Raw genomic sequence first — 17822 nt, forward strand, 5'->3', positions numbered from 1 at the left:
TGTGAATACTTATGTAAATGTGATTTCTTAGTTTTCTATTTTTAATAAATTCAAAAAAGTAAAAAAAAAAAAACTTTTTCACCATGTCATAACGGAGTATTTTGTGTAGAATTTTGAGATAAGAGATTAAATTAATACAATTTGGAATGAGGATGTAACATGTGGAAAAAGTGAAGCGCTGTGAATACTTTCTGGATGCACTGTATATGATACCTTGAAATAGTACAGCCTTGGCCTTTAAACAACACTAATCCTACTGCATGACAAGCAGATTTTCTTTGCATTCAACTCCTCTCCCGTTTACCATTGCCTTTCGTAACTAGTTTATTTATGTTTCAATAGTTCAGAAGGGAACACATTCATCATAGATCTAGTACCTTGATTTTGCTCCTGAAATGCACCAGAACGAAGCGTTTCTATTTAAAACGTACAGATTTTTCTTCTGACGGAGCAGACCTCCGAAAGCCCATAGATGGCCTCACAAAGATCTATGGGAAATTCAAAATTTTGCCGTCACTGCAGCGGACGTCTTTTTGCATACCTGGTTGTAGCTGTGAACAGCCCCACCAACATGTCCACTGCGACCCGAGACTGCTTCACCAAGGGCCATTGCTTGGTTACTATGGTAACCGGCAGCTGCATATGCATCCTGGTTGTTGAGCTGCAGAGCATTATGTGAGAGAAGACCTTGGCCTGAAGGGTGAAAGAATGAAAGAAAAAGAAAAATGAAACACATCAAAATTGAAAAAGTAAATATGGCATGAATAGATATTAAAGGGGTGTCTATTTTTCTTTTTCCACACATTGAGGGAGACAGTTGAATTAGACGCTAGTGATGTGATTCCTGAGCTCAACTGTTATGAGTTAAAATTATTTTTGGATTGTTGATGAAATCCCCAAACTCATTGCTTATCTGTTGCCATTTTACTTTAATATAAGTGTTCGTCGACATGTTTTTCTATTTACTATTATTAAAAGAGACTATGTTAAGATTTATGGCAGCACGGCGGCGCAGTGGTTAGCGCGTGTGCGGCACAATTCTAAGGTCTTGGGAACCTCCTGTATGGGTTCAAATCCAGCTCCCGGACTTAGTGTGCGGAGTTTGTATGTTCTCCCCGTGCTTGCGTGGGTTTCTTCCGGGCACTCCGGTTTCCTCCCACATTCCAAAGACATGCATTTCAGGTGGAATGGCTGGTCCAAATTGTCCCTAAGTGTGAATGAGCGAGCGAGTTGTCTGTCTCTATGTGCCCTGCGATTGGCTGGCAACCAGTTCAGGGTGTCCCCTGCCCACTGCCCGATGATTGCTGGGATGGGCTCCAGCACCCCTGCGACCCTACTGAGGATGAGCGGTGCAGCTAATGAGATGAGATGTTAAGATTTATTCTGTTTATGGCCTTCAAGGTGCTTTGTGACCTAGATTATGTTCCACGTGATCTGCAATAGGTTTTTTTTCCCCTTTTCATGGTAAAATGTACCGGGGTCGATTTAAAACAGAGGATGATAAAAGAGGAAGCCTGGAAGAAGTGAAACAGTTTGGCCTTGTTTTTTCCTTAAGACAGCCATTTGCTTCTTATCTACTATGTTATTCTAGTCTCTAATGCTCTGTGACCCTAGGAAGTTCCTGGCCCCTTTTTTAAAATGTGCTTTTTCCAGCTTCACATTCATCCTTTTTGCAACTTCCTTGCTTGACTTGCCCTACCTGCTGTTGTGCTTCTGCTCCAAATCACACAGTAGGTATTGGAGACGAACTGGTTGCCATTTTGTATATTGTTCTGTTTTTACAATGCGTACGAAAAGGTGCGTGTAATTTAAGACATGGTAAAAGGCCCTATTACATATTAGTTTTTCATTCAAAATAAAGGAGTTGTTATATTCCCTAAAGCAGGGGTCTCCAACCTTTTTCAAGCAGAGTGCTGCTTTTTGTTTCTTATTACCACAAAAAGCACCCAGTTTGATATGTATTTGGAAAATAACAACATATCATGTTATTACTATGTTGTGACTATGTTATTACCAGGTTAATTATTGGAAGTAGGGTTCAATACACTCAGTAAACCACTCAAAATAATCATTAAATTAGAAAATAACCATGACTAGCACTGGTGAGCTATTTTCCAAACAGGTCCACGAGAACCTTAGCTGTCTGTAGGAGTACCCTGGTTCCTGTGGGCACCACGTTGGAGACCCGTGCCCTTAAGGATTCCATCAATTATCAGAAATCTGAATTGTATCAGTGACTTAATGACCCCATGTAATGAACAATGAGGCGACTGACTTGAGAATGCTTCAGTGCTATCACATTAATGTTCATCAGTTTGCGTGGCTGTAATTTAGGTTCATGAGACCCTTGCAAATTAAAAAACATTTACTTTTTGATTCTTTTACAATTTACATATTGCTGCTTGCCATTGTTTATTTCATGTGCATTCTAAATATAACTGGTGATGCAAACGTATTATTTCGACAAACATTGTAAGGGTCTAATTTCAAATATTGTCAGGAATCAATACAAATGACCATGCAATCGAAAAAGGACACAAAGTCTATATCATCACAATGAGTCATAATTAAGAATTCTGTACAATGCATCAAATTTGAAGACCACAAACAAGCGATTTCTGCTCTAATAAATGGAAAAGAAAACATTAACCCCCTTGCTTGTGTTGATTGTAAAGCCTGCATTTCCCCAAATGGACCATATAGTCGACAATGAATCACCAGAAGAGAAGAAGGAACAGCAAAAGCCGAGATTTCCCATTACTCTTATGAGCTGCTCAATTTTTCATGTGTCCTCGATTAATTCACTTTTGGGGATGATAGTAATGGTGTCTCCCTTCAAAGGCTTTTAATTATAGACATGTTACTCCTTCTATTTTAACATTAAATCTACTGTGTGGTATTGGACAGACGTAATGGAAAAAAATAAAAAATCTATTCCGCAGTGAAAATAGTCCCCACAGAACAGTGTGGATCACAGCGCTTACAAATGTGCTTATCATTTTCCTGCTGAAGAACCCACATTTGTCCCATCTAAATGTCCCAAAGTGTAGAGGTTTTTAGGGCTAATACTTTAATTATTAAGACCAAATTTTATCCAGGGTATGAAGAAGCAAAGAACTCACAGATTATCAACCTGCCCTAACTACGCTTGTTCTATAATTCCGCTAAACGTATATAGAAGACATATCTTCAGAAAAGAAACAAATTAGTCCAGCTTTTACAATATAACCAACCGAGTGTATTTGGAATCCCATCATGTTTCAATTCATTTGGATTCCAAGAAATTACTGATTTTTTAATAATGGAATGAAATTATTGTATGCATCAACAACAGAAGTTATCAATGAAAAGTATTATATGTCAAGGAACCGGACCGGGAGGCAGGAAGGGTGAACTCATTTGCGTAACGATCAGTTACTTTTATTTAGAAAATAAAAGTCGTCCAACACGCAGGGACAAAAACAAAACAAAAACAGGCTTACAGGCAATCAGAAATTCAGACTGGGTAATACTCACAAACAGGCTTAAAGTTACTAACTCAGACAAACGGGCATGACAGGTCTTCCTCGAATCAAATAAAACAGAACAGACTAATGCAATGATCCAGCAACCGTCAGTCCCCAAAACCCGCCCTTAACAAGCACACACGCAATTTAGACAATCTGTTACAGCCAGTGCCAAGGGGCGGGGTCAGCTGGTTGGCATGGCGACCATGCTGGACATGACAGAGCCCCCCCTTTAAGGGACAGCTCCTGAGGTCCCAAAAGAAAATAAATACCTCGCACCCCAGAATAGGTCGACGCTCCCGATAAGGGCAACCCCGCTCCCTCCTCCGAACACGCAGGAACGGGGGGAGGCAGGTGCCGTCGGCGTCGGACGAGTCGGACTGGCGCTCGGCAGGGGGGGGTCGGACTGGAGATCGGCAGCAAAGTCGGACAGGCGATCGGCAGCGGAGTTGGACAGGCGATCGGCAGCAGAGTCGGACAGGCGATCGGCAGCAGAGTTGGACAGGCGATCATCAGGGGAGTCCGGCGGGCGATCATCAGGGGAGTCAGACAGGCGATCATCAGGGAAGTCCGAAGGGCGATCAGCAGGGGAGTCCGACGGGCGATCATCAGGGGAGTCCGGCGGGCGATCATCAGGGGAGTCCGGCGGGCGATCATCAGGGGAGTCAGACAGGCGATCATCAGGGGAGTCAGACAGGCGATCATCAGGGGAGTCAGACAGGCGATCATCAGGGAAGTCCGACAGGCGATCATCAGGGGAGTCCGACGGGCGATCAGCAGGGGAGTCCGACGGGCGATCAGCAGTGGAGTCCGGCGGGCGATCATCAGGGGAGTCAGGCAGGAGATCATCAGGGGGAGTCAGGCAGGCGATCATCAGGGGGAGTCAGACAGGCGATCATCAGGGGGAATCAGACAGGCGATCATCAGGGAGAATCAGACAGGCGATCATCAGGAGAGTCAGACAGGCGATCATCAGGGGAGTCAGACAGGCGAGCAGGAGTCGGACAGGAAAGCAAGGGGGTCAGACAGGAAAGCAAGGGAGTCAGACCGACAAGCAGGAGAGTCAGACAGGCAAGCAGGAGAGTCAGACAGGCAAGCAGCAGGGGAATCAGACAGGCAAGGAGGAGAGTCAGACAGGCAAGCAAGAGAGTCAGACAGACAAGCAGGGGAGTCAAACCAGTAGCCGGGTTAGGAAGGTCGGCCGACAGACGCGTCGGACAGCTCAGCGCCAAATCTTCCTGGGAACCCCATTCGAGGCACAGCAATGGCCACGACGGGCTGGGCCGTGGTTCGAATGAGCAGGGAAGGTGACTTCGCGGCCGGAGAAGGAGCTAGGGAAGGCGGGGCCGTTGTCGATAGGAGCTCTTGGACAGCTCGGCACCAAGTCTTTCCGGAAACCCCACTCGAGGCACAGCAATTGCCACGACAGGCGGGCCGTGGTTCAAGTGGACAGGAAAGGGTTCCTCACTGGGCGATTGTCAAACGGCGTCCTGCAGCCTTCCCCAAATTGGGTTGGGATCGTTCGCTGAGTTCACATGAGTGGCTGGATCATTCTGTCACGAAACCGGACCGGGAGGCAGGAAGTGTGAACTCAGTTGCGTTACGATCAAAGCTTACAAGTTAAAGTAACCCTACCCAACCCTGCAAATTACCATGTTAGTATCATAATACCAGGTTAATTATTGGAAGTAGGGTTAAATAGACTCAGTCAACCACAAAAAAATCATTCTGCTAGAAGGTGACAAGGACCTAGCACTATTTTCAGAACAGGTCTGCGGACCCCTGCTCTAAATGCTGACACAAAGGACAACTTTATAGGCAGGGTTGGGTAGAACTTTTGGAGTTAGCATTAGAAACATGAGTTGCACCCATTGAATTCAGGCTGTTGGCAGGCTTACTTCCGTTGCTACAATCCCGGAGGAAGCTAAGTAACTATAGTTAGCATTGGCGGCATGGTGAGTTTGACCCAGTATTAGCATGAATACTAATTAGGTATGATGGCATACAGTATGTCTGCAGGTCAAGTTGTAAATGCATTTTCCGCACACCTTTGGCTTAGGTGAAGTAAAAATGCACTATTAAATAAAGTGAAAGGCTCTTGTAGAAGTGAGTAAATATGCATTATTGAAAAAGCAGCATTAAGAAAACAGTAGCTGGTAGGGCTTACCAGTTACGGGCTTTCTTGTCCAAGATATAGATTCATACTGGGGTCAGAAATGCAAATCACACACTAAGCAACTTGGTGCCTCGGCTGAATTCACTTTACCTGTGTTGGTGTGTACGGATTTAGAAAATGTTGTTTTCAATGCCACTTTTGGTGTATCTTGTACAGTACTTGATCCTCCTGGGAGAGCTTCTCATAAATATATTATTACTGAGATTGCAAACATTGAAGGCTCTACTGAACCCAGCTAATGGTGTGAGTGAGTGGGAGAAAGTGAAGGGAGCAGGAGAGTTTGAAAGGAGAGATATTTAAGGGAGGGTAATGGAGTGTGATTAATTTGTCTCCTATTGTGCTCTTAATATTTATGGGTGGAGCATGAAAATGGTGAAAGTAAGAAGAGGCTTCCTTCTAGTGAAGTCGAAACACCAACCCAAACCCCCAAAACGATGAAAAGCGAAGTGTTTATTAGAGAATTACGTGCAAGTACATGTGTTACTCTGCCGCCATCTCCTGGCTTAATGTCATGATCACTTAAAGGTTTTGAATTTATAACCTCACCTTGAAGTATAGCTATTTGTGGCAGAAGACATTATCTTTGAGGAATGGGAACAATGCTGGAGAGTAACGTCATACTCGTCCATGCAGTTTTCTTCCAAAAGATGTTGTCAGTGTAGCTTGAAAAAGGTGAAATTATGAAAAGGCCGGCTTCAAGTAGAGTCCAATGCCAACCCAAACCGCAAGAAAGAGTTTATTTACGCGGGTCTAAGAAATGCACGTACAGACATGCGCATTGCGAATGAGAGGACTGAGGCTGTAATGATTAACACAAGCCAGGAAATTGCAGCAGAGAGTAACAAAATTCCAAATTCCATACTGCTCCCTTAAACATGACAGTAAACAGTCTTTCTGACATATATGAAAACAAAATTTGTTTTCTAGGTTAAAAAAAAAGATGTATTTATTTTTTTAGCTTGGCTTTAACACATTTTAGTCACTGGGAGTGGAGAGGTATGGCTGACTTTGTTCCATTCCACAACATTCTACAGGGAGTGCAGAATTATTAGGCAAATGAGTATTTTGACCACATCATCCTCTTTATGCATGTTGTCTTACTCCAAGCTGTATAGGCTCGAAAGCCTACTACCAATTAAGCATATCAGGTGATGTGCATCTCTGTAATGAGAAGGGGTGTGGTCTAATGACATCAACACCCTATATCAGGTGTGCATAATTATTAGGCAACTTCCTTTCCTTTGGCAAAATGGGTCAGAAGAGGGACTTGACAGGCTCTGAAAAGTCAAAAATAGTGAGATATCTTGCAGAGGGATGCAGCACTCTTAAAATTGCCAAGCTTCTGAAGCGTGATCATCGAACAATCAAGCGTTACATTCAAAATAGTCAACAGGGTCGCAAGAAGCGTGTAGAAAAACCAAGGCGCAAAATAACTGCCCGTGAACTGAGAAAAGTCAAGCGTACAGCTGCCAAGATGCCACTTGCCACCAGTTTTGCCATATTTCAGAGCTGCAACATCACTGGAGTGCCCAAAAGCACAAGGTGTGCAATACTCAGAGACATGGCCAAGGTAAGAAAGGCTGAAAAACGACCACCACTGAACAAGACACACAAGCTAAAACGTCAAGACTGGGCCAAGAAAAATCTCAAGACGGATTTTTCTAAGGTTTTATGGACTGATGAAATGAGAGTGAGTCTTGATGGGCCAGATGGATGGGCCCGTGGCTGGATCGGTAAAGGGCAGAGAGCTCCAGTCCGCCTCAGACGCCAGCAAGGTGGAGGTGGGGTACTGGTATGGGCTGGTATCATCAAAGATGAGCTTGTGGGGCCTTTTCGGGTTGAGGATGGACTCAAGCTCAACTCCCAGTCCTACTGCCAGTTTCTGGAAGACACCTTCTTCAAGCAGTGGTACAGGAAGAAGTCCGCATCCTTCAAGAAAAACATGATTTTCATGCAGGACAACGCTCCATCACACGCATCCAAGTACTCCACAGCGTGGCTGGCAAGAAAGGGTCTAAAAGAAGAAAAACTAATGACATGGCCTCCTTGTTCACCTGATCTGAACCCCATAGAGAACCTGTGGTCCCTCATCAAATGTGAGATTTACAAGGAGGGAAAACAGTACACCTCTCTGAACAGTGTCTGGGAGGCTGTGGTTGCTGCTGCACGCAATGTTGATCGTGAACAGATCAAAGCACTGACAGAATCCATGGATGGCAGGCTTTTGAGTGTCCTTGCAAAGAAAGGTGGCTATATTGGTCACTGATTTGTTTTTGTTTTGTTTTTGAATGTCAGAAATGTATATTTGTGAATGTTGAGCTGTTATATTGGTTTCCCTGATGAAAATAAATAATTGAAATGGGTATACATTTGTTTTTTGTTAAGTTGCCCAATAATTGTGCACAGTAATAGTCACCTGCACACACAGATATCCTCCTAAAATAGCTAAAACTAAAAAAGCCCCACTCCAACTTCCAAAATATTCAGCTTTGATATTAATGAGACTTTTGGGTTCATTAAGAACATGGTTGTTGTTCAATAATAAAATTAATCCTCAAAAATACAACTTGCCTAATAATTCTGCACTCCCTGTATATTGACACATTTTAACATTTCATAAGTTGTCTATTTCCAGATACCCTTTAGAGGGCTATGAAGTCAAGAGCACACACTCTTAAGATGTATGTGTGCACGCTACTGCATGTGCGGTCAGTTCCAAGTAACCGCATAGGACAAACTCCCACAGATTAACATGCACGCTGCAGAGCTGGCGTCAAGCATGAACACTAAGTTTGCCCTGCTGCGGAACCGCATTAATCTGCTCAGCAGCCAACGCGTTAGAAAAGGATTTCTGATTCTAGCGTTTTCTCTAACCTTATGCTGGGGACTAAATGTTTGTTTAAAAAAAAAAAAAAGACCAATAGTAAAAAAATTGATATTGCCTGTTAGTGTGTGCTTGACTATTATGTAAGCTGAAATCCAGAAGTCAAGAGAATGGCACATGGACTCAATGAATTGCAATTACTTATTAAAACTTATAAGATATAAAAATACCTCTACTTTTCATTGTTATTTCTCATTTGTTTGCACATGCATACAAGCAAGCCACAAGCATGTCTACTGGAACTATCGATAAACCGGTAGTCAGATTCTTTAAGTAATTTTTCAACTCTAAAATTCAAATTGATTATAAGATTTTAAGCGTTTTCCATTCCGCAATTTCAAAAGTAAAAAAAAAAAAGGAACTTCAGTGCATTTCAAGATGTATCGTCTGATTTGACTTTTTTTTTGCCTGATACCGGTACAAATACTTTACTAATCACTGGTACCAAAAACTGAATGGTAATTTACAGGGGTTCCTGATACCACTGTTTCAAAGATTGATACTCAACTCTTGAAAAGTCAATAATCCCAATGCCAGGTATTGATAGAACTGATACATGTTATCAGTATTATCTTCCCTTTCCCCCAAAGGACTAGACCTCACTCGAAACCTGTAACTATCAAAGGAGAATGTGTAGAGTTTGTCCAGACCTACGAATACTTGAGTGTGCAGCTGGACAATAAACTGGACTGGACTGCCAACACAGAAGCTCTGTGCAGGAAAGGACAAAGCCGACTGTACTTCCTCAGAAGACTGGCGTCCTTCAACATCTGCAGAAAGCTCCTGCAAATGTTCTATGAGACTGTTGTGGCAAGCGCCCTCTTCTATGCGGCAGTGTGTTGGGAAGGCAGCGCTAAGAAGAAGGATGTCTTTCGTCTTAATAAACTGGTGAGAAAGGCGGGCTCTGTTGTGGGCACAGAGCTGGACAGCCTGACAACTGTAGGTGAGAGACGGGCACTGAACAAGCTGCGATCAATCATAGACAATTCATTACATCCACTACACAGCATCATCTCCAAACAGAAGAGCAGCTTCAGCGACAGACTGCTGTCCCAGTCTTGTTCCACGGACAAACTGAGGAGATAATTTCTTTCTCATGCCTAGAGGCTCTTTAACACCAACCGGGGGAGTAATAGCCCACATTAAACCCCACCCCCACATTTACATATTACCCTATTTTTATTAAAGTGTGTATTTTCCGTAGCACTATTTAAATACTCTATAGCAAAACATTATATTGGGTAGTTTTGTGTTCGATATCTTTGTTTTATCATTTTATTTTTCAACATAAGAATACTGCTGGAAGTGTGAATTTCCCTATGGGGATGAATAAAGTATCTATCTATCTATCTATCTATCTATCTATCTATCTATCTATCTATCTATCTATCTATCTATCTATCTATCTATCTATCTATCTATCTATCTATCTATCTATCTATCTATCTATCTATCTATCTATCTATCTATCTATCCATCCATCCATCCATCCATCCATCCATCTATCTATCTATCTAAATAACTGCTGATTTTTTTTTTTTTAAAAGCCTTACTTAAACTCCCATGTTTTCTTTAAAGCAGGGCTGTGTCATTTAAGGTGTATTTAAAATAGTTGAAACTTAAATATTTTCTCTTTACCTATATGTTAACAATGCCCAAATGAGTTCAAAAAGCCCCTATTGTCACAGGCCCAGGAACGGAGACAGGACCCAGTAGCGTTCGTTTACTCGGTTTTATTGATAAGAGGGAGAGAAAGGCTTGCTTCCACGATCCGAGGATCGACGGACGAAGGGGAGCAGGAGATGCGGAAGTGATACTTCCGTGTCTAGCGAGGAAGATCGAAGACAAGCGGGAATTACAAGTCGCTGGCCGGGACTGGAGAGCAAAGGTGGTGTCAAGTTCGGAAACGAGGTCGGCAACAGGAGGAAGGCAGGTAATGGGGCAAAACAGATCGGGTAACAAGCAGGCAGAACGGGGCGAAGTCAGGTCCGGAATCAGGTTGGCAACGAAGATCAGGCAGAGAAAAGCAGGGCAGGAACAGAGTCGGATGTAAGGGCTTACTGAGCTGGTGGCATCAGTTGGCATAACAATCAAACGGCTTCCAAGAGGGGGTTTAAAAAGAGAGCATCAGCCAATCGGCTGTCCAGGCTTTTTCCACCGCCTATCTGCTTTTATTTTACTTTTATTAGGAGGAATGTGGTGCGGGGGAAGTGCTTGAGAGTGACCTCTTGCCTGTGTTTTTTTCTGTTCTATTTGTTGGTGTAGCATGAAACTGGTGAAACAAGAAGAGGCCTGCCTCAATAACACATCAGGGAAATGCACGTACTTGCACAAGCATCATGAATGAGCTGACTGAGCCTGCAACGAAGACACATGCCACACGGTGGCGGGTGCGAGTAAAAAAGTTAAAATTACATAAAATGATTGGCAATTTCAGAAATTTCTAGTTAATTGTTCTTTTTTGTACAATGGGTACAAGAAGGCAGCTCAAATTATCAACTGTGACTGCAGTGAGTAGCGATACCTTAAAACAAGGTATGTAGCAGCAAAAAAACTATAACTTTTATCGGTTCTCTCGTAGGTCATATATAATGAACTGAAGTTATAAAGAAGCAAAAAAGTCCCCAAAACTATTAAAGAGGAAATACAATCACTCAAAGACAACTCTGAATCTTTCTGCAGTGTGATGGCAATGTAAAGAAATCCAATAAGGCGATGTAAACAAAGACGACAATACATTTCAAACAGATAGCATTTAACGCATAATATTAAAGATAAACAGAATGTATTTTGCAAAAGTGCATAGACAGCCAAAAACCTCTCTTCCTAAATGAAGTAGTCTATGTAATATGCAGCTTTGCAGGTGTAAGTGGGTTCTTTACAAATGCACAAGCTTGTGCATGATAGCCAAGCACTTGAAGTACAGTAGTCAGCTCCATGTGTACCAATACAGTGTTAATGCTATGTACGCACGGACGTCTCTTTGTACTGTGAGCTCAGGCTAGCTAAATTCTCCAAGAGGATGGATTAGCATATCAAACCCCTGGAACGAGCTGCATGCCTCCAGACAGCTACCTTACTCTCATGAAGCAAAGACATAAGGAGGGGGTGTTTGTGTGTGTCGGTGGGGGGGAAGTTGTTGCGTAGTACAGAAGCCACAGGAAATTTCTCTGGATCATACAGGAAGCTCTCGGAAACAAACACATTGCACGGAGGGATTAGAACAATCTTTGAATCTCAATTTATCTTTAAATATTATACAGTAGCCCTTCTGCATACGAGCTACTCTAGTCACAAGGTATTCGAGATATGAGATGTCTTTTGAGCTAAAACCTTGCCTGACATATGAGAGAAAATTCAAGCTGTGAAAATTTCCAAACACCACAGCAAGAGGACCGAATGCTCGAGACAACTCACCAAGCATTGGCTCATCCGGGTTAGTACGTGCCTTTCCTTCCATAAAGACCTGATCCCGCACGCTTGTGTTTTTATTTTTTTATTTCACTGCTTGCGTACCATCAACAATCTATCACGATCCCTTACTCCTCCACCACCACAAGTACACTGGCATTAGCAAACACCCACATCCTCCATGATAAGTGCTCATAATAAACTCGCATTTTATTTTGATATTATTGTCTTCTTCATCCTTTTACTGTATTTCCACGTTCAATCACCATTTGAATTTGTTTTTATAGCTATTTAAGGTTTATTTGGATGGTTTACGGAGGCCGGGAATGGATTCTTTGGTGTTTAGTCATTTCTTATTGGGAACATTTGTTCAAGACACAACAAATGCTCAAGCTCGTATCGCTTGATCAGGGAACAAAGTATTCTTGTATGTTGAGGGGCACTGTATTTTGTTTTCTTACAAACACATCAGACACAAAACAAAATTATACTTAAAAAAAAAAGAGTGCTAAACCTATTTTGGTCCTTCTGTTTTGCTTTCATACTCATTGTAAGAATACAGAGCAAAAAGGGTATTATGACAGGAAATGCATGTCAAAAGGGATATATTTACAAGAGATGCACATGTAATTTCATATCAGATCTAAAAGTGTATCTGAGCAACTCAGAACAATGCTAACATAGGTCTATAATAATAACAATGGTCTTACGATCTCCTGTAGAAGAGTCCTGTGAGTCCAAGATGCCCGACTCCTGGAGCGATCTGATACAAGAGTCCACCAACTCCAGGCCTGTTGTTAGCTCCTCCTCTATGTCCTTCTGCCCATCTGCATGCATAAAGAACAACGCGGTTATTAAAAATAAACATTTGATGTTTATGTTTTTTGTAAAATATCAATAATGTCCATCAGTTTGTGCAATACAACAGAATGTATTTTTAGACCTTCTCTTGCTTCACCAATCCTTCTCTTTTCTGTAGTCTGCCCGGCATTTGCCATTCACACAATGCGTTGATTACACCGTGGGATGTTGTGTATTGGTGTTTGCGTTGTGAAAAAGGATTTTGATAGAATGGGCATTTGGGATAAGAGGACCAAAAAATATGTTTTTTATTCTGTGAAATCTGGCTCCACCAAGAAAAAGCAGTAAGATACATTTTCAGTTTTATGTTTTTTTTCAGTCGATTTTACTGGCACGTCCAATTTTATACATTCAAACTTCGATTTGGACGTTTCGTAAAGCTATCTTTTTTGTTTTATGGTGATAATCATCGGTGGATGTGTCCAACTTAATAACTATGAAATACATGAATGATTCCACTAATTCACGCAACAAACACTTATATTTAAAGAATATTTCTTGAAATTATACAAATCCCTTTAAACTTGGAACTGTAATTTTTCATTTATTCATGATCGCCTCATGGCAGATGAGTGGTTAGCACACCCTTGGCACACTTCTGAGGTCAAGGGTTCAAATCCAGCTACCAGCCTTCCTGAAAAAAGTTTGCAAGTTTTCCCTGTGCTTGCCTGGGTTTCCTCCGGGCACTCTAATTCCCACCCACATTCCAAAGACATGCATGTCAGGTTGATCCAAATTGTCTCTAGGTGTGAATGTGCGAGTGAATTGTGGGCCTTGCGACTGCCTGGCAACCAGTTCATGGTGTCCCCTGCTCACTGTCCAAGGAGAGCTGGGATGGCCTCCAGGACCCCCGTGACCCTACTGAGGATAAGCCGTGCAGATGATGGATGGATGAATGGATGGATGGATAAACTGGTCCAGAGTGTCCCCTGCCCACTGCCCAAAGATAGCTGGGATGGGCTCCCTCACCCCTGCAACCCTACTGAGGATAAGGCGTGCAGATGATGGATAGATGGATGGATAAACCGGTTCAGGGTGTCCCTTGCCGATTGTCCAAAGATAGCTGAAATGGGCTCCAGCACCCCCGTGACCCTAATGAGGTGAAGCGGTGCAGCTGATGGATGGATGAATTTCTTCATGAAAGATGACAAATAAACATTTGAGTTCAATTAAAGAAAAATTCAAACATCTGCTTTTACTTTGTCTGAATCAGCTAAAATAAAATTAGAACTGGAATGAAAATAGTGAGGAATCTTCGTGATTGAAATTGAATAACAATTGCAGTTGGTTATTTTTTTTATTTAAAACATTTTCTTACGTTAACACCAAATGCTTAATTGCATATTCACTCATTCAGTGGCAGCCGAATGTCTTAAATTGGAGGGCTGGGTGCCAGTAGATTTGCACTTTTTTTTTTTGGAAGGCCTACAGCAGGCACATTAAACATACAGCCCGCAGGGCAGACCCCGTCTGTTGGGTGATGTAATCCAGCCTGCCATAAATTTCTGAGTCAGTCAAAAAAAAAAGCGGGTCTCTAGGTCATTTCTATCAAACATGTTGACTTTTTTAAAAATGAATGCAAAGACAAAATGCTCTCTCTGGCTTCTAGAGGACAGTGTTGAGTTTGTATAGTGTGGTAGGTTGGTTGAGGTGTAAAACTGCTTTCACTCAACCGTTCATATAGACCAGCTAATGCATTGGCTGCCAAAACATGAACAACTTTTTCCCCATTTTTTAATAAATGTGCATTGTTAAAAAAAGATCCCTTGTCTTCTGCGATTCTAACCTGTAGGGTATAGTGTTTATGTCGGCAGAATGACAAAGCATAATACTGAAAAACAAAGCTACAAATTATGAGTTGAAATTCTTTTAGTGATCCGGCCCATCTCAAAACAAAAAGTCTGGAACCGGCCACAGAACCAACCTGAGTTTGATATCCCTGCCCTATAGATATAAAGTTCTGTAGCTATGCAAGTATGGAACCCGCCAAATTAGAGAGCAAACGTTCTCTCACCAAGAAAAAAAGCAAAACAAAAAAATAATAATTTGCCATTATTCAATGAAGTGTAGTTGAATATTTTTAAGTTTTGTGAAAACGCTAATTTTCAGGGAAAGAAATTGAAAAAAAACGTTTTGTGACAGCATGCATTTCAACAAGAATCTTTGCATCGACCCTGATTTCAGAAACAAATTTTCTGTTTCACAAAAACGTCTTTCTGCATCAGCAGCACTATGGACTGATGACATTCAATTCTCTTTTCAAGTTTGTGGCACTGAATGAGTTAAAAAGCAAATCATTGTTTTAACACTCGTTAATGCTAAATACAATTCTATAAAGTGATTTTATAATAAGATGTAATATAATAGAAAATAATAGATTACTGAAACACTCAATCATCAGCACCAACTAAAATCAAACCTTGTTCTGTGCATTTTCCCTGCAGCACACTCGTTTGTTACTGTGAGTGAACATCTATGTTGGCACCTGCTATTTGAGACCTTGTAAATCACACTAAAAGAGTGGCGCTTGAGTCAAGGGGCAAATATAATTAATGACCGCGCAACAAATCTTGTGACATTGACATCTATAGGTAAGCCTTGCATTGGCAGCTGTGAGGACAAATCCAGCTAAAAGAGTCCTGAGAGCAACATTAGTCTCTTATTGAGAGCGGGAGACGAACAGTAATAGAAAAGGTTTTAGTGAGTGGATTACGGATGACAGTTTTATTGACTTTAGTTGGTGCGATTGCACTGCAATGACATTGGGTGAAAACCAAGTCGGTAGGTGCTTGCGTGGTTTTTATTCCTGCTTTAGGCGGACATGGGGGAGTATAAGTGCAAATAATTGAACCTATTTTTCAAGACATTGTGTACAGAACCCATCATGTATCTTGTACGAAAGTGAATTCCAGGATAGGGGGAAAAAGGAGCCATATGCACAGTCAGCATAGACTTTTGGGAGAATCAGAACAATGGTGCACTTTAATGTGTTAGTGAAAGCATTTGCTACCTTGGTTGTTCCAGCGAAATTTCTCCTCTGCTGAACTGCAAGACAAAAAAAAGGCAATACGAACATGGTTAGAACCATTGGCATAACAAAAGAGAATACACATACAGGGTTCGTACACTTTTTCATGGCCATATTCAAGCACTTTTTAAAGACTTTCAAAGCCAATATTCCAATTTCTCCAGTACCATTGAAATAATATTTTCGGTGCAAATCATGTATTTTTCAGAGCCACAAATGTATCTGTGATTTACATATTTACATATGAGAGTTTTAATCTTGTGTGTGTATTTATCACTACATATCTTTTTTAGATTTACTGTACATCGCAAATAAATGTTTTTTGGAGACAAATCTCTCCCCAAATAGGTGTTAATGGTGATAATGATAGTAACATGTCGCTTATATTTTCAGTTGCATAAAGTGAGAAATACTATTTTATTTTTTTGCATGGCCCATGATAAATGTCCATAACTGATACACAATCCTTACTCTAATACACATTTCATAGTGCCCTGTTTAGGTGTAGCATGTAACTGCCATATATGGCAAGTTATCCTAGGGGGATGAAACTCAATAGGACAATGCCATACAACTTAATGGTAGCAGCTGTTAATCACGAGGGAAGAAGAAGAGTAGTGTCGAGATCACTTTTAAGCAGACTATTTGAGAACACGGCAACAATTTCAAGCAATTGCAAGCACTTCACCTAAACTTGGAACAGTTTTCAATTCTTCAAATTAAAGCATTTCAAGGAATTCAATCACTTGTATGAACCCTACAAATATTTTTGTGTGTTTCATAAGTCTCCTCCGCGACAACTACAAACACAATGCAGAGCTGCCAAACATTTAAAATCAGAGTTCAGAATGTATAGAGAAATTTTTCGATTTCAAAATTAGTTTTTAAATCAAAAGTAGTTCTTAGAGAGAAAGAAACCACACACCAAACATGCTGTTGTTGTAAATGTCCAGCAGATAGCACAAATACTATCAACTGTGTAAGTACAAAAATGAACATTGCTTGATTTTAAGGAGGGTAATTTCACACTTTAATAAAAAGTGCGTATTTTGTAATTTGCTATGGGGTCGTCGGAAGATTTGTAGCATTTTGAAGCACTTTCAATGGGTTTCAATTGTAAAAAATAGTGTGTTTGACAGGTTCACTTATAAAAATATACAAAGAGAATTGAGAGTGATTTCACATACAGAATCTATACATTCCACTATCAGAAAAATGAGTTGTTAAATTGCTACTATTGTTTCATGGTTCACTCAGGGCTTCCACTTTGATTCAACATCGGGCCAAATTGCAGACGAGATAACATACACACAAGTATTCATGTGTGGAACAGCCAATTTTACACATTTGTCCATCGACAATATTATTACAGGTCTCTCCGCCCTATCCTCGGAATTTGATTACACTTGAGGATGGTTGATAAAATCGACATCTTGCGAGGATTGCAAACAAGTCAATCTTTAAATGACCAGGTGATGAAGCATAATTATATTGTGGACCACATACACCAAGTGATATTACTGAATAAATCAGTCAGCATGGCACCACAGCAATGTGAAAAAAACAAGCTACATACAGATTGTGGTTCTTCTTGAATTCAATGTTGACCTTTGATTCAGTTTGATCCCTATTGTGTTTTTCTTTAGATAGATAGATAGATAGATAGATAGATAGATAGATAGATAGATAGATAGATAGATACTTTATTCATCCCCGAAGCAGCATCCCTAAGCTGAGAACAATCGAAAATAACTGAGAACAATCGAAAATAACACGGGAGCTGCTGGAGTGGCTGCCATTCGTGACGGCGCCGGAGAAACGATTCAATTTGAATCATGTACAAACAAACAAACAATTGAATCATGTACAAGAAACGATTCAATCTGAATCATGTACAAACAAACAAACAATTGAATCATGTACAACAAACAAACAAAATATTTATGTTTCAATAAG

The 17822-nt window shown here is 41.1% G+C and overlaps 1 protein-coding gene across 13 annotated transcripts in view; it reads right to left on the reverse strand.

Moving 5' to 3' along the window:
- Positions 1–17822, reverse strand: part of ctnnd2b (catenin (cadherin-associated protein), delta 2b) — a 207011-nt gene that overhangs the window by 86981 nt on the left and 102208 nt on the right. For all 13 annotated transcript variants that reach the window (XM_088346053.1, XM_088346414.1, XM_088346558.1 and 10 more), the window contains 3 exons: positions 15849–15883; positions 12688–12804; positions 542–693 (listed from right to left, as the gene is read on the reverse strand). In XM_088346053.1, the coding sequence (XP_088202179.1) occupies positions 542–693; positions 12688–12804; positions 15849–15883 (304 nt within the window). The remainder of the gene's footprint in view (positions 1–541; positions 694–12687; positions 12805–15848; positions 15884–17822) is intronic.

The sequence above is a fragment of the Urocampus carinirostris genome, chromosome 1, assembly GCF_059441175.1.
Source record: "Urocampus carinirostris isolate Australia breed hairy pipefish chromosome 1, RoL_Ucar_1.0, whole genome shotgun sequence".
Taxonomy (NCBI): Eukaryota; Metazoa; Chordata; class Actinopteri; order Syngnathiformes; family Syngnathidae; genus Urocampus; species Urocampus carinirostris.